The 24368-nt window shown below is 43.4% G+C and overlaps 2 protein-coding genes across 5 annotated transcripts in view; one reads left to right on the plus strand and one right to left on the minus strand.

Annotated features, from left to right (window-relative positions):
- ADAMTSL3 (ADAMTS like 3) overlaps positions 1–24368 on the plus strand; it is a 368604-nt gene that overhangs the window by 290208 nt on the left and 54028 nt on the right. Inside the window, 2 exon segments of the mRNA XM_033852218.2 lie at positions 3741–3894; positions 14899–15970. Of these exon segments, the coding sequence (XP_033708109.2) occupies positions 3741–3894; positions 14899–15970 (1226 nt within the window).
- The window catches only part of SAXO2 (stabilizer of axonemal microtubules 2), a 120902-nt gene that overhangs the window by 18618 nt on the left and 77916 nt on the right, over positions 1–24368 (minus strand). The window contains exons 7-9 of one of the 4 annotated variants that reach the window (XR_012330315.1): positions 3623–3986; positions 2492–2575; positions 771–785 (exon numbers count right to left, since the gene is read on the minus strand). The gene's annotated coding sequence lies outside the window, so the exon portion shown is untranslated. Of the gene's footprint in view, positions 1–770; positions 786–1511; positions 2576–3622; positions 3987–16695; positions 18254–24368 lie in introns of those variants that run through there. The other 3 variants (XR_012330316.1, XR_004525327.2, XR_012330319.1) reach the window with 3 other exon arrangements.

The following is a 24368-nucleotide window of genomic DNA, read 5'->3' on the forward strand; positions in this document are numbered from 1 at the left end:
ATAGTAGAAAACAATGGAGTAACATCTTTAATGTACTAAAAGAGGAAAGGATTTTCTGTCCTGCCCAACTGATCTTCAAGTTTGAAGGTCGCAGACAAATAGTTCCAAAGTTACAAGAACTCAGGGTATGTTGTTCCCATGAGCTCTTCCGGAGGAATCTACCATATTTCTATGGAATAAATCATAGAAGCTTTGGCATAAAGTTGCTGTTTTGCGAGTCATAATTAATGGCACTGGTCCTGTCATCTCTGCTGTCTCAGCTGTGAACCTTCTCTAAGGGCACGCTAACCTTGAACTTAGCAGATACAAGGTCACGTGAGACCTCCATCCAGAAGAGGGGTTTACAAATGGTCTTCCCATTCATAATGGGGAGAAAAAGTCAAATACTGATCATGAGAAATGGCTTATGAGTGGTGATTGGCAATTATGTAACTACTGTTTTTATATTCTATGGAAAACTCCTAGATGATGATTTGATGTGTTAAAAAATACATCATAAGTTGCTAAATGGTAATTTTTAATTATTTGTTCAAAAGCTTACAAAAAGCTTCCCTCTGTACTGAAAAACTATTTTTTTTTTTTTTTTGCGGTACGCGGGCCTCTCACTGCTGTGGCCTCTTCCGTTGCGGAGCACAGGCTCCGGACGTGCAGGCTCAGCGGCCATGGCTCACGGGCCCAGCCGCTCCACGGCATGTGGGATCTTCCCGGACCGGGGCACGAACCCGTGTCCCCTGCATCGGCAGGCAGACTCTCAACCACTGCGCCACCAGGGAAGCCCTGAAAAACTATTAATAATTAGGGCTTTCTGTTAAAGAGGACAATAAAGGCATTTAAAAAAAATTCCATTCCCCTTCTGTGAAACCCAACAAAATACCCACAAAGAGGATGAAAGAGCAGCAACATCCTGTCTTTAATGAACAATGAAATGGCCACAAACCCAAACTATGAATTATGAGATACACCTGCCAAAGACCATAAAATCTGGACCAAAATGAGGGAGGGAAGGCTGAGGGATGACAAAGATTTCCTCAGGCATGAGCAGGATATAGATTTCCCTAGGAGTAAGTGTGATGGTCCTGAAAGGCCTACTCAACGGTTCTTTGATTACAGACACTAGATGGGGGACCATGTGCTGCCCCTGAAAACACCATGATTGTCCCTGCAGAGCCGTGGGGGAGATGGAGCTGCAGGAGAAGCCACATGTTTAGGCCTCCCAGCCAAGGAAGGCTGCAGAAATGGAGTGGTGTGGAGGAAGGTGGGCAGCCAATCGCTGGATGATTACACAGTGAACGAGTTACTTAAGAGGCTGTTCCCTGAGTCACACCGTCCCTTCCAATGCCAACATCTGAAGAGATATATGGGCAAAGGAAATAAAAATTTGGTGACAGACTGTTGAAGACAGCCAATTTATGGAAATGCCCTAGCTCCTTCCCCAAACCCGTGGTATTCCCAAACAGCCAGCTGCATTTAAAAAGCTCCAGCAAGAGGGAGGAGCTATGGGAACATATGTATATGTATAACTGATTCACTTTGTTATAAAGCAGAAACTAACACACCATTGTAAAGCAATTATACTCCAATAAAGATGAAAAAAAAAAAAGCTCCGGCATAAAAACTATGCATCAAAACTGGGGGAAAAAAATTGAAGGGGAAGAAAGAAGTTAAGGTGTGGGGAAAGGAACAGGAAGCAAGAGTCACATGAACAGCATAGTATCACAAAGGTATTACCCAGAGAAAAGTTCTGAAAAACAGGCTCCATATTCCCAAGGAAATTATAGTCATGATGTCTGGGGGGAAAGTGGCTTTAAAATGAGGTTTGAGTTCAGAAAGAGATTATGAGTCAACAGAAGGAGATGAAAAGACAACTTGGAATAGTCAGGGGAAAAAAGTGAAAAGAAGAACTTTAGACAGCAGACGTAAAAGTTACTTTACAAGCAACAAAAAGTAATTAAAACGACCGGAAACAGAGAGCTATGGTATACAAGCTGGAATAACTCATATAAAATGATATGAAAAAGAGTAAGATGTAAAATTGGTTTTTAGAGGCAATGATGGATATGGAAAGGCAGAGAGAGGAGATTAGACATAAGTGTGATTGGTATTTGTGAGAAGAACAAAACAAATGGAACAGAAAAATAGTGAGAGATAATTAAGGGGAATTAGTTTCCTTTGATAAAAGCTTTAATTTGCAAGTCATAATGGTATACCACGTGCCACTAAAGTGTGACCCACTAAGACATAGCCTGCTTATGTGCTGAACTTCACTGGTAAAGAAAGGAGCCAAAGGCCTCTGAGCATAAGAGGCAAACAAATAAACAACAAAAATTCCCTGCTTGGCCTCCTACACCTTCACAGTAGCATTAGATGCAAGAAGACACTGAAGCAGTGTCTGCACAATTCAAAAGGAAAGGAAGTATGACCCAGGTATTTTCTCTTCATCTTGTTTGTTCTTCATGTGGAAAGGCAAGAGAGGCGGTCAGAGCATACGTACCCATGAGCCCGTCTCGAAAAACTTGCAGGGCCATGATGAAGCATCAAGATGACCAAAAATAAAAAATCCAGGAAGGCACAGATGCTGGTGAAAAAAGATGGGAGATGGATCGTAAATTCATCTAAGCACAGAATTAAGAGTAATCAACCAGCAATTGCATCTCAGAACAGAACGTAAATATCAGAAAATCTTGACGTTAGCTAAATAATTTAACAAAAACAAATGGAATGTGGCACAGGAGAGATGGGTGAGAGGAAAGGTAAATGTGCTTACCAGATACTCTCGTTAAGTCAAAATGTGTCAGTAAAAATAACTACCCAAACCTCTTGTTGGTTTCTTTCATCTTCTTTCTTAACTTCGGAGAGTTCTTTTGGGAATTAATCACTTGACAGTGGAAAAAAATCCGCCATTCAGCAACTCTTTTAATCTTATTTTAGTTTATTTTTTTCTAATATACCTAATAAAATTGCAGTAAAATTTTAAATTAAAATTGCATGTACACATGTGATTATGACTACCAAATATCAATGTTATAGACACAGTGATTATCAAATATTAATGTTCTCTTACGTAGAGCAGTTTGGGTGTTTTTTAAAACAAAAACTTCCCTTTTATACTTTTCTACTCCTTGGATTCTTGATCATGGGTGTATGTCATTTTTAGATTTTTTTTTAGTGAACTATAATTGGCATATAATATATTCGTTTCAGGTGTGCAACATAGTGATTCAATGTTTGTATACGTTACGAAAAGATCACCACAATAATTCTATTCACCATACAAAGTTAATACCATATTATTGTCTATATTATGTCATTTTTTAAAAAGCAAAGTCATCCTACTATATTAATAAATATCTAAAAAATAAAATAAATGAGATTAGACATCTAAAAAATAAATTAGACATCAATTACAAGACCAGAAAACCGCACGATAATAAATCACTAGAAATTAGTTACTATCTCAGAAAGAAAGAAAGAAGAAAGTAAGGAGGAAGGAAGGAAGGAAGGGAGGGAAGAAGGGAAGAGAGAAAAGAAAAGGCAGAGGGGAGGGGAGGGGAGTGATGGGGAGTGGTGGGGTGAGGGAGAATCTCCATCTCCTAAAAGATATTCAAGCCTAGGAAGTGCTTACTTATTGGTGCACCCATACATAACACCCCTCCTGTTTCACCGCAGGAGACGTCGCTGTTGCTGCAGGGGATGTGTCTGCTCACACTCCGTTTGACTCTGTCGCCCAATTCTCATTACAGTGTTCTGTCAGTTGTGGTGTTGGAACCCAGCGGAGACAGCAGGTATGCCAAAGGCTGACGGCCAAAGGCCGGCGTGTCCCCCTCAGTGAGACCGTGTGCAGGCATCTTCCTGGGCCCCCTCTTGCGAGATCTTGCCGAATGCCTGTGTGCAGGAGTAAGTATGGAAAGTCCACGCTTCACCAGATATGCCGATTCTGTTCCTCTCCCCGAGTGGCTTCACCTTCCATAGAGCAACACGTTTCTAATCTGTAGGTAAAGCAAATCAAGCAGAATTCAGGATTGTTATAAGCGGCAAATGGTATAATATTGAAGACCAAGATACAGCTGTAAGAAAAGTCAGTTTGAAGAAATATCCATCCGCTTAACAAATGCATCCTGTGTATATACGTACATATATATATGTACGTATATGTATGTATATATACTAAGTTTATCAGCAACTTTCCTGAAGAAACTTACCAAGTAAGAAAAATGATAGTAACTTTAAAAAATGTCATAGTATTCATGGTGTTTATTGAGCACTTACTCTGTGGAGTTCCTTGCAGGCATTATTGCGTTGTCTTATTTAGTCCCTGGCAACATTGTGAGCCAGGTATTATCCCCATTGAGAGATGAGGAATCCAAGACATAGAGAAGGTCCGAGATTTGACCAAGGATCTGTAGCTGCCAGTTGGGCCTCTTGGCCTCTTTGACCACAAATCTGTCTGATTCCTGAGCCCACGCTCTTAGCCACCTCTCTGTGGTGATTCATAGACAACATTCTTTCTTTTTCCCCGGAAACTCTTTGAGAACAAGTTTTCAAAATCTTGAGATTCCAAAGATTCGAGATCCCCAGGTTTTATCGTATCCTGGAATTCAAGAATGTCTGTGGCGTGTGGCGCAGTGTCCTGCTTCAAGCTGCTTACCTATCTGATTTTTATTAATTGTGGGTGGTTGCATAGCAACGTGGCTGGACCGTAAACTGTCTTAGAGGAGAGTAAGATTAAATTCTGGCAGCTTCCTCTAAAATAATAACAGAATAACATGTGGGAATACATCGTGGTTATTAGGACGTGCAATATGGTAGAAGATGAAATTGTAAATTGTTACGGCATACGGTAGAAAGCAGAGTAAAAGGATGTTTTAGGGAGGAAAAAAAAGCAGGAAAAAAAGACAGTCACATTTCCCCTTGACCCTGTCTCATTCTCTAGCTTGCCAACATGTAGGTCATGGAAGCAGACAAGAGGCAGGAATGCATTCTCCCAGCACAGCCAAGTCACCCCGAGCTGGGCCTCCACTTCAGCCGTAGCCTGGCCTGATGCCATCACCTTGGATCAATGGCCCTGGCTTGCATAAATTTGGCTTCTCCCTCTGCACGCTCCTATGGCATCCTCTTCCCCCCACCACCGTATCAGAGCCAATGGGATGAGCTTGGCACAGACCCATTCTCCCTACCCCTCCTGCCTCTGCACCATTTTCCCTCTGTCATCACACACTTAGCACGTACACCACCCTCATCCCACCTTCAAATGCATCGTGTGCCGACCTCCAGCATCCTTTCTACCTTTCGCCAGGACACACCACCACCAGGTCCATTCTTTCTCTCTAACATCTGCCAACACCTAGGACAACCAGCAACCATGCGGATGACTTTCTCACACCCTGATATCCCAATCTCCCAACATGGTCAGTTTCACTGACAGCCATCCCCTTGGCAGGGTGACACCCTAGACTTCCTCATTTCTTGGTACTTAAATAGCTTCCTGCTCTTCTACCGTTCCCCACCTGGCCCCTGCTTGTTTAGTTCATGCTTCATTGTGACCTCTGGTTCTTCCTTCCCTGTTGTCCCCAAACTTCCTGCTCTTGCACTAGAAACCACTCCTCTCGGCTGGCATTTCCTCATCACTCACTTAACCAATTCTAGAGTCGGATCACTATGCCCTTCCTTAACCCACCACCTCCATCACCCTGCTCACCTTCAACCCTGGTGGGTTACCTTTTAGGTGATCTTTTTTTACGGTGTCATCATTTTTAACTTTAATTACAACCATGTATATAAATGATAGCACACAAGATAAGTTGAGAGAACAAGGGGATGTAAAGGAACTAATGATTTTATCTTGTGTCACAGGTCAGATAACAGCTGAGTAGGGCTCCTATTTCACAGAGTTGACTGTTCCAGGTAATAAAGCATATGGTAATTTATCACATCCACACGATTTTAAAACCTAAGAAACCTCTTTTATATTTTAACCAAAATAACGCAAAGAACAAACATGATACAAAGATCGGTTTGTGTGCGTATTTGACAAATGTGCATACGTAATATTTTTAACAGTGTACAAAATCAATGCATTTCACCACGTCAGTTCAAGCAGAAGTCCATCTTTCTAGATATAAACCGAACATCTCTTGTCATACATACTTTCTGACCTACCACTGCAGATCACACGCAGGCTTAGGTACTTCGTGAAATCTCCTTTAAAAGAATCCATAATGTCATGTCTCAAAGCGATTAGGATGACATCACCTTTTAGGTGATTTTTATTTGCTTGTTCTTTAGTTCCCTGACCTGAGCTACTGGGGTTTGCTGAAGAAAATAATACCACCATCCTGATTAGACATACTTCATATTCATGCTATCTGATTTACCTGGGCAATAATGTGTGGGTGTTTTTCCTACTCCTAAGAATTCCCAAGAAATTCATCACAGCAGCTATTTTGTAACCACTCTACTGGCCCCAGGTTCCCATTTCTCTGTGGATAAACTCATCTTTTATTCCTCTGTTCTGACTGTCGTCTTGCCTTCATGTCACATCCACCCCCTTTGCTCACCAGACTGGAAAAGTATGGTCTTCTTTATAGACCTAATCCCTCAGTTATGGAAGAGGTGTGAAGACAAGAAAGATCAAGCCCAGCTATGCTGTGATCTTTATTCCCTGTCAAGGCTCCACTTCTGGAAATGTGTCCTAATCAGTGCCTTGAGTTTAAGTAAAACCCATCCTCTATGGAGGAGAGAATCTTCTTGCTCCCTGTTTTGACCCTTTTAATGTGCAGTGGGGTGGAGGAGGTTGGGGGGCAAGATGTCTTGAGCTCCCCCTAGAGGCCAGTGGTGCACCATACAGTCCCCCTGCCTGCTTCTCCCCAGACCTTCCCTGCATTCTCCCACCTCCAGCTTTTACCCCTTGCTTAAATTCTTCCCTCCGCCATATCTAGCAACTGACATTCTTCCCTTTTTTGAAGGACCAGTACAAACACTGCCTTTCCAAGTAATCTTTCTCAGTTGCACTTAATCTCTGAAAAGTAATATGACAATGTGGTTAAGCCAACTTGAGTTCAAATCTCATTTCTATCAGTATCTCATCATGTGACATTGGGCAGGTTATTAATCTCTGTGAGTCTCAGTGTTTTTTTATTTTATTTTATTTATTTATTTATTGCAGTACGCGGGCCTCTCACCGTTGTGGCCTCTCCCGCCACGGAGCACAGGCTCCGGATGCGCAGGCCCAGCGGCCATGGCTCACGGGCCCAGCCGCTCCACAGCACGTGGGATCTTCCCGGACCGGGGCACGAACCCGCGCCCCCTGGATCGGCAGGCGGACTCCCAACCACCGCGCCACCAGGGAAGCCCCGTCAGTGTTTTATCTATAAAATGAGAATAGTAGTTGTACCTACCTCATAGAATTGTTTTGAGAATTAATGCCTAGAAAGTGCTTAGAAACAGTGCCGAGCACATACTATAGGCTCAAAAGTATTAGTTATTTTTAATGTCATTACCACTTTAATTCCTATTATAGCTTTAAGATAGGATAAAATGTAACGGAGTAACTAGTATTGTGTCTTCTGGCTTACTAGGGTATAAGTTTCTATGGGGTAGCTAGATAGTAGCTCTGGACAGTTTTTCCGTGTAGGCCCCCAAAGCACTTATCATAGTGAGTTGTACCCAAAGACGTGCTTTTCAAATATGTCAGGCTTGGATCTTCCTCAGATTGCTATTAAAAGCCTGCCTGTCTTGGCTTCCAATCAGGCATCTAAAGAAAACAAAAGATAATAGGAATATAGTGTTTGAGTTTAGACTTCTTTCAATTATGGCTCCTGGTTTTAAAGGTTCCCAAGTCTTGGTGAAGAATTCTTATTTTTCACCCAAGTACTGACATCAGAATAGTTAGAGGACTTCCCTGGCGGTCCGGTGGTAAGACCACGCTTCCACTGCAGGGGGCGCGGGTTTGATCCCGGGTCGGAAAACTAAGATCCCACATGCCACATGGTGCGGCCAAAAAAAAAAATTTTTTTTGAGGGAAGGGAGGCACCCGGGCATGTACTATATGATGAAAATGTCAAGAAACATATGCCTCATCCCCTTCCCAGGTTATCTCAAACCCACTCGCTTCTCTCCAGCTCTGGTCTTCCTCCTTGTACCCCAGCGTCTGCCTCTTCAGCTCTCATTATAGAGAGCTTCTACTCTTCCTCTATGCCTTCTCAGATTCCAGTAACACCCACCCCTGCCTGCCTGACATAGCTGTAGCCCTTGGAAACCCAGACAGGCACAGGGCTCGCTCGCCAGCACCCCTTTTGGGCTTGTGTCACCTCCTGCAGCATCCAACAGCATACATTTATTTTATCTTTTGCTCAGTCATTCGTTATTCATTCAATAAACAGTAAGAGTTTTCTCTTACTGTTTACTCTTACTGTTTACTCTTGTTTACATGTACCAGACACTGTGCTGTGCCCCAAGGACAGAGATGATCTCTCTGCCTGGGCATATCTTGTTTTCAGTGTCAGAGGATAGCATTTCCTTATTAATTCTTTCAGGACTCATTCATCAAGTGCTACTGTGTTTTAGATGTTATGATACAAAATGAAAAGGATCCCTTCTCTTGTCTCTAAGAACTCATAGTCTAGTAGGAGAGAGACATATATAAACAAATAAGGAGAATAAAGTGCCAATGGTATCATAAAAGGATGCAGAAGTGCTCACTGCAGCTGGGGGATGTGAGGAAGAGTTTCAAAAAGGAGGAGGCTTTGAGCAGAATTCTGAAAGCTGCATCCATTAATCAGATCCACACGGGACACGGGAGAATCTGGGAAAAGAGAACAGTGTCGGCAAAAGTGGGGTATGACAAGTGGAGTGATGTGTTTGGGGAAACTGCAGGCAATTCCATAGGATTAGAACTGAGGTTGAAGGCGGGTTATGGTGAAAGGTGAGCTGTAGAGCGTCTTGAACCCCGTGATGAGGAGTTTAGATTTTATCAAAGAAGGAAGTGACGTAGTCAGATTTTATTTTGGTTTATTTACTCAGACAGCTGTCTAGATACATTTTTTACATTAATTTTTATTGGAGTATAGTTGCTTTACAATGTTGTGTTTGTTTCTACTGTACAGCAAAGTGAATCAGCTATACATATACATATATCCCCTCTTTTTTTCCTTCCTGTTTAGGTCACCACAGAGCATTGAGTAGAGTTCCCTTTGCTATACAGCAGGTTCTTATTATATCTGTTTTATGCATAGTAGTGTATATGTGTCAGTCCCTGTTTCTCAATTCATCACAGCCTCCCTTCCCCCACTGGTATCCACACGTTTGTTCTCTACATCTGTGTCTCTGCTTTGCAAGTAAGTTCGTCTGTATCATTTTTCTAGATTCCACATATAAGTGATATTATACGATATTTGTTCTTCTCTTTCTGACTTACTTCACTCTGTATGACACTCTCTAGGTCCATCCACATCTCTGCAACTGGCACAATTTCGTTCCTTTTATGGCTGAGTAATATCCCATCGTATATATGTACCACATCTTCCTTATCCATTCCTCTGTTGATGGACGTTTAGGTTGCTTCCGTGTCCTGGCTATTGTCAATAGTGCTTCATATACGAATATATTGGAAAAATATGAGAGTGCAGGCAGGGAGTCTAGTCAAGGGGATATGACGATCTCTAGGTGAGAGAGTGTGAGGATAGAAGCAGTGAGGCTACATTCTAACAGTGTTTCAGATGTCCCATCTAAGTACCTGATGGCTGGCTAGAGCTGGGAGCGAAAAGGACAGTGGTGTGCTTGTCAGTGTTTAACAAGCAGCTCTGGGGCAAGGTGGGTGGCGAGGAGGGAGAGGTTGCTGTCATTTGTTACCTTTGCTGATTTCTGTGGTGTAGATACTCCCGTCGTGGTTGGTTTCTGGCTGCCGACATGGCATCATTGAATGCAGAGTTGGGAATGGATAGTAACAGTCTCACCGACCTGTGAGTCTGTGAGAGGAAGGGCCAGCATGCCAGTGGACAGGGAAAAATCGAGATGACTCTAGAATCTGCCTGGAGGAGGTTGGTAGAAGATGAAGCCATTAACTTAGGGCATATAGGAAGAGGAGGACTGTTGGGATGGGTGAGGGAGGCAGAGATAAAGTGTTTAGGTTACAATATTTTAAACTTGAAGTAACAGGAAGAGATTTCCAGTCAGCAGTGGACTATTAGATCTTGTGCTCTAGAGAAAGGTCTAGGTTAGATGGATCAACTTGGGAGCCATCAACCTAGAGTTGTTAGTTACAACTACAAGATCATCCAAAGAAAAGTTTAGAGCAAGAAGAGAAAGGGAGGAAGTGGCCAAGCACTGACGCCTGAGGGGTGGTAGCGCCAGCCAGCAGCATGCTGGCAACGAACAGTGGTGGGAAAGGACCAGAAGGGTTGAAAAAGATGGCGGGGAGGCGAGACTTTTCCATGAACTGAGTGATTACGGGCGCCATGTGTCCTAGAAGGGTCAAGTACGAATACTGAAGGGACATTGTATTTGTCACTAGGGGACCATTGGTGGCCTTTCCCTGAGAGCTTTTAGTGCGGTGCTGTGAGCAGAAGCTCATCTACCCTCGGTTGAAAAGTGCATGAGAACCAAGTGTGGAAGCCATTCCTTCAGCCTGATGAGACACTTACTGTGTAATCTTCATGGGGCTTCACAGCCCATTTAACCAGTCCCGCCTATAGCATCCCTCGTAGCCTCCTCTCAGCTACCTGTGTTTCTACCCTAAAGAGAATCTGAAAAAAAGCTGCCCGGGTTCTTGATAGAGCTCCAGAGGGGCTTGTGAGATCCTCCATGCCAGGGGGACCAACCAAGCAGCCCCATCCAGGGCTGGGTTCTGAGGGGCCTGGGTTCCACAGGGTAACAGGAAGGCTTAGAGGCTGCTTTGCATTCGGGAGCGGCAGGAGTCAAGTGATGGTGAGACCAAGTGGAAACATCCAGCACAGACGGCTTGGGGCAGAAACCTGGCATGGCGCCAAGACTTAGCATCGTGGCAGGGACACAACTGGAATTAGGGCTGGACACGAGCAGGCAATTGTGCTAAACAGCCTCGGGCACCAGAGCTGGCCTTTACTGGGCAGGGCAGGCTGACCCTGAGGCCAGAAGGAGGACCTCCAGAAGAAAGATCTCTTCGTTTTCTAGAAACGCCAAAAGATGTGGCATTTCTCATATCCAGCACAGTGGGAGAGTGGAGGGATGGGTGGGTACCCTCGCACTGCCGCAGGCCCTCCAGGAGGGATGCCATCGCTGCCTGGCCACTCTCTGTCTCATCAGGCTCGTCCAGTGTGGCAGTTTGGGGGCATATTCAGATGCAGGAGAAGGCAGTCACCCGAAACCAGACCAGTTTCTTCCCCAAGAACTGTGTCTGATGAGGCCACGCTCCAGGCACTGCTCCAGAGGAACTCACCGGAGTCCCAAGAGAGGGACTGGCCCACGCCGTGGGACCTGGCAGAGCCTGATCCCAGACCCCTCCCCGGGCATACATGCTAACTGAACTGCTGCATACCCAGCGTGAGGAATTGCTAAACAGGCCTGGTTGGGAATGGAGCTGGGGCCACAGGGCCTGCCTTCCAGCAGATGGGCATGCAGCCAGAGGGAGCGGCTGAGCTGCTCGTGTGGCTCACCCCGCCATGGGCAGGTCCTTTACCAAGGCTGAACACTGCCTGTCACCTGCAGACTCCCCAGCCTGCTTTGGAAGGAGTCAGGTCCCATCTGCTTTAAGCCCCAAGCTCAGCTGAGGGACATCTGGCTACCAGTGGACCTGAATGTAATTAGAACCCTTCTCCCTGGTAATTAGAAACCATCTCCATGGCAATTAGAACCCATCTCCACACAGGATGCTGTGTGGGCTTATACCAGCCTCAGCTCATCTCCAGCCTGAAGCGTCGAGCCAGGCATGTGCTGCATCCCCCATGTGGGCTTCTGCACCTTCCCAGTAAGAGCAGGAACGTTCAAGCTATGGCCTCATCTGTAGCAGCCCTCAGAGTCTGTCTCCACACCTCTCTCTCAGTTGCATGAGTTCAAAAGTCTGACTTTGACCCAGCTTAAACTCTGATTTTGAAGAACAGGTTTCAAAGCCATCCACGTGCACATTTATCTTTCCCATTGTCCGCCACTGAGGGATTAATGACCAGACGGGGTGTTCAACTGAATCCTTTTAAATGATAATAAAAAGAGGTCTTTATAGGTTCATATAAACACATATATGTAGATATAATGGATATGTATGTGTGTAGACATACGTACATACCGTGCATTGTGACAATAGGCTACTGCTAAGTATTCATAAAATGCAACCAGATAAGTAAAATTAGAAACCAGTGAGTAATAAAAAAGGAAAACAAACAAGGCCAATATAGGATTATGTCTTGAATTTTGCACTTCTGTTATGTGTGGGCACAAATTTAGCTCTAAACTTGAGAACATAACTATCTTGGAAAAGGCAACCTGGTCGATGACACGGTTCAGTGTTTATCGGGAAGGAAATGGACTAATTACTCAGAGGAAAGTATAAGAGTTCCTGATGGTGAGACCACAAAGAAATCCTCCTGCCTCCTCCTTACAGAGGACACCGCAAGTTGTAAAGACTTTGGCAGGGTTCACACAGAAGACACAGATGCTCTTTCTGATTTTCCCTTCGCTCTTCACCAGTAGCATCCCATCAGATTGCCTTTGAGTTCATGCAATGGGACGCTCCGGGGCAGTGGTGCTCAACCTTTGCTGCCCATTTCAGTCACCTGGGGAGCTTTTAAAAAGTCTGATGCCCAGGCTGTTCCCCATAAGTCAGAATTTCTGGAGGTGGGACCCAGGGTATTGAGATTAAAAAACAATAATAGCAGGTGTTTTGAATGTGCAGCAAAGTTTGAGAGCCACTGCCTAGTCAGAGTTGATATTGAAACGCTACACACCAGAGTTGTAACTGGTTGTTAAAGTAGGGAAATACTTCCCAAATGGTTAGTAAGTAGCCTCTGCCTGAGCCCCACGACTGTCTCCCAGCTGCTGGGACCCTCCTGCCAGGAGCCGTCTGACCTCCTCATAGTGTAACACTGTTGGGAGAGGGAACACTGCAAAGACCTGGTCCAGTGCCACAGCTGCCAACTGCTCTGGTTGACGGCACCCTCACCATGCAGATGGTTAAGTATTTGGCGTAGCACCTCTGCCTATAATAACAGATGAACCGTCCATTTACCAGGAATCCTCCTTCTGCTTTTGATCATTGTTGAACAGCGGGAAGTCCAAAACTCTATGCTGCCAACCGAAAGAAAACCTGTATGCCTTAACTGGCTGAGGGGAGCTTGACACCCTCTGTGAAGGGTCTGCGTCCCACTAGGGAAAGGTGTGTGCACGGCAGGCCACCCCGCTCCCCTTAGAGATGAGCCGAGGGGAGCAGAACCGTGGACAAGGGGCCTGGCCTATTAATTGCATCTCTGTGGAATTTGCATGCAAACTCATTATGCCTGTCCCTCACTTAGAACATTCTCTACCACAACCCTGTTGCTTTTCTGAACGTACGGGCACCACCACACCCCAGCAGGCAGGCAGACTCTAAAGGGATCGTGAGCCACCTGAGAGGAGTCCAGGAGTTACTCTGGCAAACCAGGGTACTGGCGAACACACTCTAGTTCGTGCCCAGGGCCTGAGAGGTCTGTCTAAGCAGAGTCTTAATCTGGTTCTCCTCCCGGCGTATCTCTGCCAGTGCTCCAACCAGGAGGAGCCGTAACTGGGCTCCTCCAAGCTTCTGATTCCCACCCTCCCCCCACCCCATCTCATGACCTGAATTCCACAGTGCCATTTCCGTGGATCCAGTCTCTCTTCTGTCACTTCCTCCTTCCAGGCCCTCTAGCCCACGCTCCACCATCTGCCCGTGGACCTAAGTACATCTTCCAAGAGGAATCAGTCTCCCACCTGCATCAAGCCCCCCTACTCACTTCAGAATCGCCCTGGGGCGCATTGAGGCCTTCCTTCCCGCAGGTGGACAGAGCCACTGCTCTTGGCGGATGGGATCTGAGGAGTGTCCTCTTTGGCCTTAGCCCATTAACTGCAGCCAATGCCCAGGAACAAGCAAGAGTCAGCCGACCCTTGATCCGTCTCAGCTTGCCCTGTTGTTTGCTGGCTGGACCTGCCTTTGTCCGCTGACAATAGTCATATATGAGAGCTTTTAAGTGCCCGCTAATGTGCTGTGCACTTGATATAAACGCTCTAACCTGTCACATTCCTCTGACGAAGGTGCTAACATTACCCACATTTTATGAGTGAGAAAACTGAGGCTCAGAGAGGTTAAATGACTTGTGCAAATGGCGCTAAGATCCAAACTCAGATTCATCTGGCTTCCAAGTGCCTGTCCTACCTTTTCTTCTTTGATCACTTGCTTCTTTAGGCCCCCAAGCTAGTTGAACTGACCCGCTTGGGTTATATGCTGCAGTTGGCCGGCTTCATCCTCCTTTTCAGATCCTTCAAATGTATTCACTCATCTCCCCAATCACTGCCTCCCTCAGATTTGGGGTACCCCTGGCCAAGCCATACTAGATTCTCAAGGGCCTCCTCCCCTAGGTGGTGGAGGCCCCACATATCAGACATCCCCTTACTGATGGAAACATTTAACCACTTAACCTCATGCCTCCCCAAACCAGAGCTTTGTAAAATAATTTACATGCTTCCGTGCAATTCATTCAAACGTGCATTCTTTGCTGCTAAAGTACCAGATAGTTGTGAAATTTACTCCCATCTAAGGATGTATACTATATATATAATTACTTATGTTTTAGTTCTCAAATGTTTTAAAAGAGGAAAAAAGAATTTGTTGACTTGTGCCTTGTGCCTTGGAAGATTACAGTCAAAAAGTTTTCATCATTGAGATGTTTGTGTTTTCTTTTCTTTCTTTTTTTTTCCCTACAGAAATGCAACCAGAGATGAAGACCAACCTTGGCAAGCAGGGTCCTCAGATCCTTGGTGTCCAGAGAGTCTACATTCAGACAAGGGAAGAGAAGCGCCTGAACCTGACCGTCGGGAGCAGAGCCTATTTGCTGCCCAACACATCTGTGATTATTAAATGCCCAGTGCGACGGTTCCAGAAATCTCTGATCCAGTGGGAGAAGGATGGCCATTGTCTGCAGAACTCCAAACGACTCGGCATCACCAAGTCAGGCTCACTGAAAATCCACAGCCTGGCAGCCCCCGACATCGGCATGTACCGGTGTATCGCAGGCTCTGCCCAAGAGACAGTGGTGCTCAAGCTCATTGGCACTGACAACCGGCTCATTGCGCCCCCAGCCCTCAGAGGGCACACAAGGGAATATCCTGGGATGGACCACAATGAAGCCAATAATTTGGGAGCCACGTGGCACAAGATGAGGCAGAAGTGGAGTCACCAAAATGAGCTTTATTTGGACGATGGCCGAATTCATCACCAGCCTCTCTTAAGAGCTCTGTTGGGCCACTGCAGCCATTCTGCGGGAAACGCCAACTCCTGGGAGTTTGAGAAAAAGCAGTTTGAAGCCGCAGTTAAACAGGGAGCCTACAGCATGGATACCGCCCAGTTTGATGAACTGATAAGGAACATGAGTCAGCTCATGGAGACTGGAGAGGTCAGTGACGACCTTGCGTCCCAGGTGATATATCAGCTGGTGGCCGAGTTAGCCAAGGCGCAGCCTGCACACGTGCAGTGGCGGGGCATCCTGGGAGAGGCGCCTCCCACGGCTCACCTAAGGGGGGAAACGGGAAGTGTGCCCCAAAGCTCAAATGCGAAAAACTCGGGCAAGCTGACGTTCAAGCCAAAGGGACCTGTTCTCTTGAGGCAAAGCCAGCCCACCTCGATTTCTTTTAATAAAACAGTACATTCAAGGATTGGAAATACAGTCTACATTACAAGAAGGACGGAGGTCATCAATATACTGTGTGAGCTTGTTACCCCCGGTGAGGCCACGTATACGTGGACCAAGGATGGAGCGTTGTTACGACCCTCCGAAAAGTAAGTAAAATAAGAATACAGTGTTTCCTCTGTAATACCATCTTAATGGTTCTTCTTCCAGCTTTCTTGAAAATATTTTCAAATCCCTTCTCCTAAGAATGTGTTTCCAACAGGATTCTTTAGGAAAGAAACTCAAAAATGTTAGGGTATGGAATGTAAAATAGTTAGCTAGTGGGAAGCAGCAGCATAGCACAGGGAGATCAGCCCAGTGCTTTGCAACCACCTGCAAGGGTAGGATAGGGAGGGTGGGAGGAGATATGGGGATATATGTATACATATAGCTGATTCACTTTGGTGTACCACAGAAACTAACACAATATTGTGAAGCAGTTATACTCCAATAAAGATATATTGGAGTATAAAAAAAATAAAAAGAAAGAAAATCAAAGTAGTCTTTACTTTACCATCATTTTAAAGTGGAGGGCTAAGTGGCTACCAGTTCAAGGAGAACAGTTACTTTCTTCTCAGCCTATTATAGATAAGATTGTTTTCTGGCTTCCATTTTTGTTGTTGAAAAGTGTGTTGTCAGTGTAATTATTATTCATTGGTAGGTGATACGTTCTTTTTCTCTGTTTATCTGTCAAAATTTATTCTTATCTTTGGTGCTCTGCAGTTTTATGATGGTAAATCTACGTGAGTGTCTTGTTTTATTTATCTTGCTTGAAATTGGTTGCACTTTCTGTACTGAGGATACATATAGATTATCATTTCTGGAAAATTCTCAGCCCATTTTTTTTTTTTTTTTTTTTTGCGGTACGCGGGCCTCTCACTGTTGTGGCCTCTCCCATTGCGGAGCACAGGCTCCGGATGCGCAGGCTCAGCGGCCGTGGCTCATGGGCCCAACCGCTCCGCGACATGTGGGATCCTCCCAGACCGGGGCACGAACTCATGTCTGGCAGGCGGACTCTCAACCACTGCGCCACCAGGGAAGCCCCCCATTTTCTTTTTGAATGTAGCTTTTTCTTCTTTCTTTCTAGAACTCCAAATAAATGTATGTGAGAATTTCTCTGTCTCAATCTTCCCTGTGTTTTAACCTCTCTTTCATATTGCCTCTTTTACTTTCTAGTTTGCTACTTGTCTCTTCAGCATTGTAAAAAACGAAGTGGATATTAGCCCACCCACTTAGTTTTCCATTTCAGTGACCACATATATAATTTTTAGAAGTTCTGTTTGGTTATTTTGTGGATTGTTGAATAATTTTTGATAGTTTGTCAAGGTGTTCTTCTATTTATGTATATATTATGTAAAGTATAAGATTATACATTAAATATAAATAATCCAAAAGCTCCAGCTAAAAGCCAGAGATTGTCAGAGGATAACAAAGCAACAACTAAAATATAGGTTGTCAACAAGAAGTGCACTTCAAATGTAAAAACACAGATAGGTTAAGAGTAAAAGGATGGAAAGCAGCATATCAAATAAATGCATACTTGAATGTTTCTAAGAGCCTTATTCATAATAGCCCCAAACTGGAAATAGGCCAAATGTCCATCACCTGATGGCTTTGTAAACAGATTACGGTATGTTCATAAAATGGCAAATGCTCATCATAGATAAGGAAGGAGCTACGGATATATATACATCGATATGTATGAATATCAAAACCATTATGTTAAGTGAAAGAAACCAAGCATAAAAGACTACATACTTTATAATAATTCCATTTATATGAACTTGTAGCAAAGACAAAATTACAGCGATAGAAAGAAGGTCAATGGTTGTCATAGTCCTAAGGTTTTGGGGGAGGGGACTTGACTGCAAGGGAGCAAAGGAAACTTTCTGAGGTTATAGAAATGTTATATATCTTGCTGTGGTGGTGGCTACACGAATGTATACGTGTGTCAGAAATCAAATTGTACACTTAACCTTAGTGAATTTTATTGCCTGATAATTACAGTTCAATTTATAAAATGTGTCTCAAAACAAAAAAATCTTAATAGTATTATACTTCCTTTTCCCCTCTCTCATGTGCTCTTTTATCATACATTTTACTTCTACTTACATTATATACTCTAAAATGCATTGCTACTCTATGTATTCCATACAATCACCTGTCAATTAAAGGAATTTTTTTTTTTTTTTTCCTGGTATGCGGGCCTCCCACTGCTGTGGCCTCTCCCGTTGCGGAGCACAGGCTCCGGACGCGCAGGCTCAGCGGCCAGCGGCCATGGCTCACGGGCCCAGCCGCTCCGCGGCATGTGGGATCTTCCCGGACCGGGCCATGAGCCCGTGTCCCCTGCATTGGCAGGCGGACTCTCAACCACTGTGCCACCAGGGAAGCCCCTAAAGGAATTTTTAAATGAAAAAAAAAGTCAGGGTATGGTTTTCACATGTGCATGGGAATTCTCAAAATGAAATCGTACTGTCCCAATCATTATCACATAGCTGTGATACAAGACTGGATACCGTTAAGATTGAATTTAAGCATGTACAGACTCTCTCTTTGCAGGTCACTTAACATTTAAAAATAAAATCAACATAAGGCCATTAAAAAAGCGTACTTATAGTAATCTTACATTGTGTAGGAACTGTAAATCAGAATCTTCCATATCTAGGAGATGTGGTGTCTCATTTGAACTCACACCAGCCCCATGAGTTTGGCAGGGTAGGGGTTAATACTTTTCTGATGAGGTCATTGGAAAACAGAATCTCTTTTGCAAATATTTTCTCCCATTCTGAGGGTTGTCTTTTGGTCTTGTTTATGGTTTCCTTTGCTGTGCAAAAGCTTTTAAGTTTCATTAGGTCCCACTTGTTTATTTTTGTTTTTATTTCCATTTCTCAGAATGGGAGAAAATATTTGCAAATGAAGCAACTGACAAAGGATTAATCTCCAAAATTTACAAGCAGCTCATGCAGCTCAATAACAAAAAAACAAACAACCCAATCCAAAAATGGGCAGAAGGCCTAAATAGACATTTCTCCAAAGAAGATATACAGATTGCCAACAAACACGTGAAAGAATGCTCAACATCATTAATCATTAGAGAAATGCAGATCAAAACTACAATGAGATATCATCTCACACCGGTCAGAATGGCCATAGTCAAAAAATCTACAAACAATAAATGCTGGAGAGGGTGTGGAGAAAAGGGAACACTCTTGCACTGCTGGTGAGAATGTGAATTGGTATAGCCACTATGGAGAACAGTATGGAGGTTCCTTAAAAAACTACAAATAGAACTACCATATGACCCAGCAATCCCACTACTGGGCATATACCCTGAGAAAACCATAATTCAGAAAGAGTCATGGGGCTTCCCTGGTGGCGCAGAGGTTGAGAGTCTGCCTGCCGATGCAGGGGACACGGGTTTGTGCCCCGGTCCGGGAAGTTCCCATATGCTGTGGAGTGGCTGGGCCCGTGAGCCATGGCCGCTGAGCCTGCGTGTCCGGAGCCTGTGCTCCGCAACGGGAGAGGCCACAAAAGTGAGAGGCCCGCGTACCGCAAAAAAAAAAAAAACAACAAAAAAAGAGTCATGTACCAAAATGTTCACTGCAGCTCTGTTTACAATAGCCCAGGAGATGGAAGCAACCTAAGTGTCCATCATCGGATGAATGGATAAAGATGTGGCACATATATACAATGGAATATTACTCAGCCATAAAAAGAAACAAAATTGAGTTATTTGTAGTGAGGTGGATGGACCTAGAGTCTGTCATACAGAGTGAAGTCAGAAAGAGAAAGACAAATACCGTATGCTAACACATATATATGGAATCTAAGAAAAATAAAATGTCATGAAGAACCTAGGGGTAAGACGGGAATAAAGACACAGACCTACTAGAGAATGGACTTGAGGATATGGGGAGGGGGAAGGGTAAGCTGTGACAAAGTGAGAGAGCGGCATGGACATATATACACTACCAAACGTAAAATAGATATCTAGTGGGAAGCAGCCGCGTAGCACAGGGAGATCAGCTCGGTGCTTTGTGACCACCTAGAGGGGTGGCATAGGGAGGGTGGGAGGGAGGGAGATGCAAGAGGGAAGAGATATGGGAACATATGTATATGTATAACTGATTCACTTTGTTATGAAGCAGAAACTAACACACCATTGTAAAGCAATTATACTCCAGTAAAGATGTTAAAAAAAACAAACAGAATCTCATGAGTAATTCACGGCCAGTCAGAACCAGGGACCTTATCTCCTGAACACTGCCAGCGATGTTTGAAGATCACACAAATAATAGCTTTGGTAGAAGGACTGAGAATCTGAAGTAATTTTCTATATCACGCAGTTTTTCATGTCACAAAATCCAAAAATAAGATGATAAGGATCAAAGTTTTCTGAGATGTTCAAAACACAATATTAAGTCACCTTATTTTATTGTGATAGTTATCCATATCAGTGCAAAAATATCACATTTCATTCATTTTACACAAAATAACAGGGGATAACAGAAATATTAATTCACTTTTGTGTTCTTTTCTGTCTCCAGATCTTGCTGTTTGTACACATAGGGTTATAGACCTTTTGCTTTCTTTCAATTTGAGTTTAAGAGCTCAAGCTGCACCTTATCTGCCTCTAGGGATTGTTGAGAGACACAAAACACCAGATGTTAAATTGTTTTGTAAACCATAAGTTACTTTAAAAAATGCAAGTTTTATTTTTATCACGTCGTTTTTTTGTGCATCACCTAATATGTGAAACACTAAAAGAAATGTAGGTAAATTTTAAATTAAATTGTGAGGCTATGTCTTAGAATGAAAAGATATAACAAATCTAATTTTTTATTGTTTTGCCTGGAACCCTGAGCACAAGAGTATAATGAAGTTTTTGAAGTAGAATTAACCTTCCAGATCAACTAACTTAGCAGTTCTCAAATCTTTTGGTCTTAGGACCCCTTTAAACTTAAAACAACGATGAGAAGCCCGAAGAGCTTTTGGTAATATGAGTTATATCTAGTGATGTTAGAAATTAAAACCATGAAACATTTAAAAGAGCTGTTTATGGGCTTCCCTGGTGGCGCAGTGGTTGAGAGTCCGCCTGCCGATGCAGGGGACGCGGGTTCGTGCCCCTGTCCGGGAAGATCCCACATGCCGCGGAGCGGCTAGGGCCGTGAGCCATGGCCGCTGAGCCTGCGCGTCTGGAGCCTGTGCTCCGCAATGGGAGAGGCCACAGCAGCGAGAGGCCCACGTACCGCAAAAAAAAAAAAAAAAAAAAAAAGTTTTTCAGTACAGAGGGAAGCTTTTTGTAAGCTTTTGAACAAATAATTAAAAATTACCATTTAGCAACTTATGATGTATTTTTTAACACATCAAATCATCATCTAGGAGTTTTCCATAGAATATAAAAACAGTAGCTACATAATTGCCAATCACCGCTCATAAGCCATTTCTCATGGTCAGTATTTGACTTTTTCTCCCCATTATGAATGGGAAGACCATTTGTAAACCCCTCTTCTGGATGGAGGTCTCACGTGACCTTGTATCTGCTAAGTTCAAGGTTAGCGTGCCCTTAGAGAAGGTTCACAGCTGAGACAGCAGAGATGACAGGACCAGTGCCATTAATTATGACTCGCAAAACAGCAAGAATACGCATCTTCCAAATGTTGACACATTTCATTATACAGTACAAAAAAGATGTATATTCTTTAATATTACTACCCAGCTTTTCAGAAGAGTCTATGAGTTTTCGAAAGCAGTCAAACTCACAATGAAGGTTACTGATTTTCCAAAATTCTAATTTTCCCTTGAAAGCTCGAATTTTATCATTGGCAACAAATACTGTCAGTTGTTTTCCTTGAAGTGGCCAGCTCGTTTTTGTTCGTTTAAAAAATTATCTTCCAAATACCCAAGTCCAAATAGTCATGGTTTGTCTGTCAGTCATTCTTGCAAGTAAAGTGGTATGCCATGAAAAAGCAGCTGGTTCAGCTAGCAGTTCACACAGTCACACCAACACACCTGGGCATGCAGCAGAAGTGCTTTGTATTTCCCATTTTGTCGTACAGAATATTTAAAAACTTACACTCAAGGGTCAAGTTATAGTAAAATTAATAAGTTCTGCTGCTTCATTAAGGACATTCTTAAGGGAAACTGGCATTTTTGTTTTTACTGCAAGTGTGTGATACCAAGAATACAGTGACTACTGGTACCCTTTGGTGCCACTGCCTTGGTTCCAGTTCAGGTACCAATAGTTTTACCCACCACTGCTTTTACTACGAGTGCAAATGTCAACACAGTGAAAAATGCAAATAATGGCTTAGTATTTACTATTATGAGGATAGTTTTGAGCTCACTCAAATAATAAGTCCTGGCGTCCGTGGACTACCCTTTGAGGACAGCTCAACAGTTTCACTTTAGAAATTATAAGGAAACAAGAGGCTGAGAAGGTTGATTAATTGACTTGTGGCCATAAAGTACTACAGGGATGTAGTAGAGCTTGGTCAGTTTAAGTCAGTGTTTGTTGCATTGAGTTGATTTTAGAGTGTTTGACTTGTTCAAATGGAATTAACATTCGTTTCTGAGGCTGAGACTCCTGGAAATCCTATAAAGGCTCTGACATACCACTCAGATGTGTTTCTGCATACTCTGAGGATCAACCATTTGATATTGAAACAATCCTATATGGCTATTAAGAGTTTTAATGTTTTAAGGGAATTTTAAAAATATCTATTTTTATTTCCATATTTTCCTCAAATTTACCTAATTAATTTTTTCAACTTATGTTTAAACTCCTTTATGCAACAAAGTTCTCACTTTTAGATATACTTTTCTGAATTTCACAAATCTTTTCAACTGAAGAAATCCTGAAATGGAATTATGTTTCTGAGAGCCTCTCTCCCTTAAGAGGAAACAGTATGGGCGTGGAGTACGTTTGGACGCCAGCTGAGTAAGAAATCTCAGCTAGGAAGGGAAGGCTGTGGGTAGGTTCACTAGGGATGATGTCTATGGAAAGATCAGCCTTGTTATTACTTCAGGTTAAGAATAAGGTTATGCAGCAAAGGCCAAGATCAGATTCCTTAAAGAACTTTCAGCCCACGGACTGGTCCAGGCTGGATACTGGGTGGCACCACCTGGCAGGAAGGTTCACACGTGCTCGACTATTTCTAATCTCAGTGATTTCTCACTGTGCTGTAAAACTGAAGCCAAGAAAACCAAGGGATCATCTGAGAAGCGCTAAGTCATACAAACGTACATACGACATAATTTAAGAAAACATTTTAGTGTATACACAATTGTCGAGTTATTAGTTATACTTTTATTCTTAATCAACTACTCCTTAAGAGGGATTTGACAGTGCAAGTCTAGCCCTAGTAATAGCTAGGTCTGCCATATTCCTGGTTTTGTTCTGGGCAGTTCAGCTGTTTTGATTTCTGCCCACCCTTGATTATTTCATTTGTGGGTTGCAGGAGAGCTTGCATCCTCCTAGTACATTTATTCTCTACCATTATTCTGTTCTGTTCTAGTCATTCATGCATTTAGTCATTGAATGCTTTTGAAAACTTGCTGTATACGAGGCACTGTGCTAAGCATAGAAAATGCACAGCTGTGAGTAAGATTTGGTCCCTGCTCTTGACAAGATCACAGTCTGGTGGGAATAAAAAGATATTTTATAAATATTTTTTTTAAATATATGAACCAGAGCAGAAGAAGCCCAGAGGGGGCAAAAGATAACTCTGGGAGTATTGGGGAAAGCTTTACTGGGGAAATAACATTTGCTCCAGGACTCAGTGGGTAAGTCAGAGTTTGCCTGGAGTGGGGAAGGGCATTCCAAATAAAGTGAACAACGTATGCTAAAGCTCGGGGTGATGACAGATCATGGAATGTCCTGGAACCTGTTAGAGGTTCGTCATGGCTGGAGCATAGGATGAGCGAGCAACATGAGGTGACAGGAAATGAAGTGGCCCCGTTCAGTTCATGAAGAAACATACAGTGTTTAGTGGTCAGAACAGTCCATATTGCTAAGCTCTGTAAAGTGCGAAGGGGCAGGGAAAAAAATAGTATATGGACCACTGATCCAGACAACCTATTAGCAGCTTCAAATCATTAAGAAAAAATTAAAATAAAATGAAAGCAGAACAAGTACTCTTTCTCATTTCCTGAATAATTACGTTACCTGTGAGGATACACCTGACCGACTCTGATTCTCCAAGTGGTATTTACATGCAGGTGTTTATGAATACCAGGTGGTATTTACATGCAGGTATGATATTGGGAAGCCATAAGGAACTCACACAGTGTAGTCCTGATTCTTAACAGCATAGTCAAAATCCAGTATAATGCACCTTGAGCCTTGTTACCTCCACTGACTTTTTCATACCGTGATAGTGAGATAATAACCATTGCCGGGCAGCAGTAACTAAAGGTCCGCTCACTTCCAGTGTGAAAATCTGAAATGAAAAGTCCACGTCTGCAGTTCGTTAAGAAGGATCGGGGCAGAAAATGAGGGCTTAACAT

This window comes from Tursiops truncatus, chromosome 2 (genome assembly GCF_011762595.2).
Source record: "Tursiops truncatus isolate mTurTru1 chromosome 2, mTurTru1.mat.Y, whole genome shotgun sequence".
Classification (NCBI taxonomy): Eukaryota; Metazoa; Chordata; class Mammalia; order Artiodactyla; family Delphinidae; genus Tursiops; species Tursiops truncatus.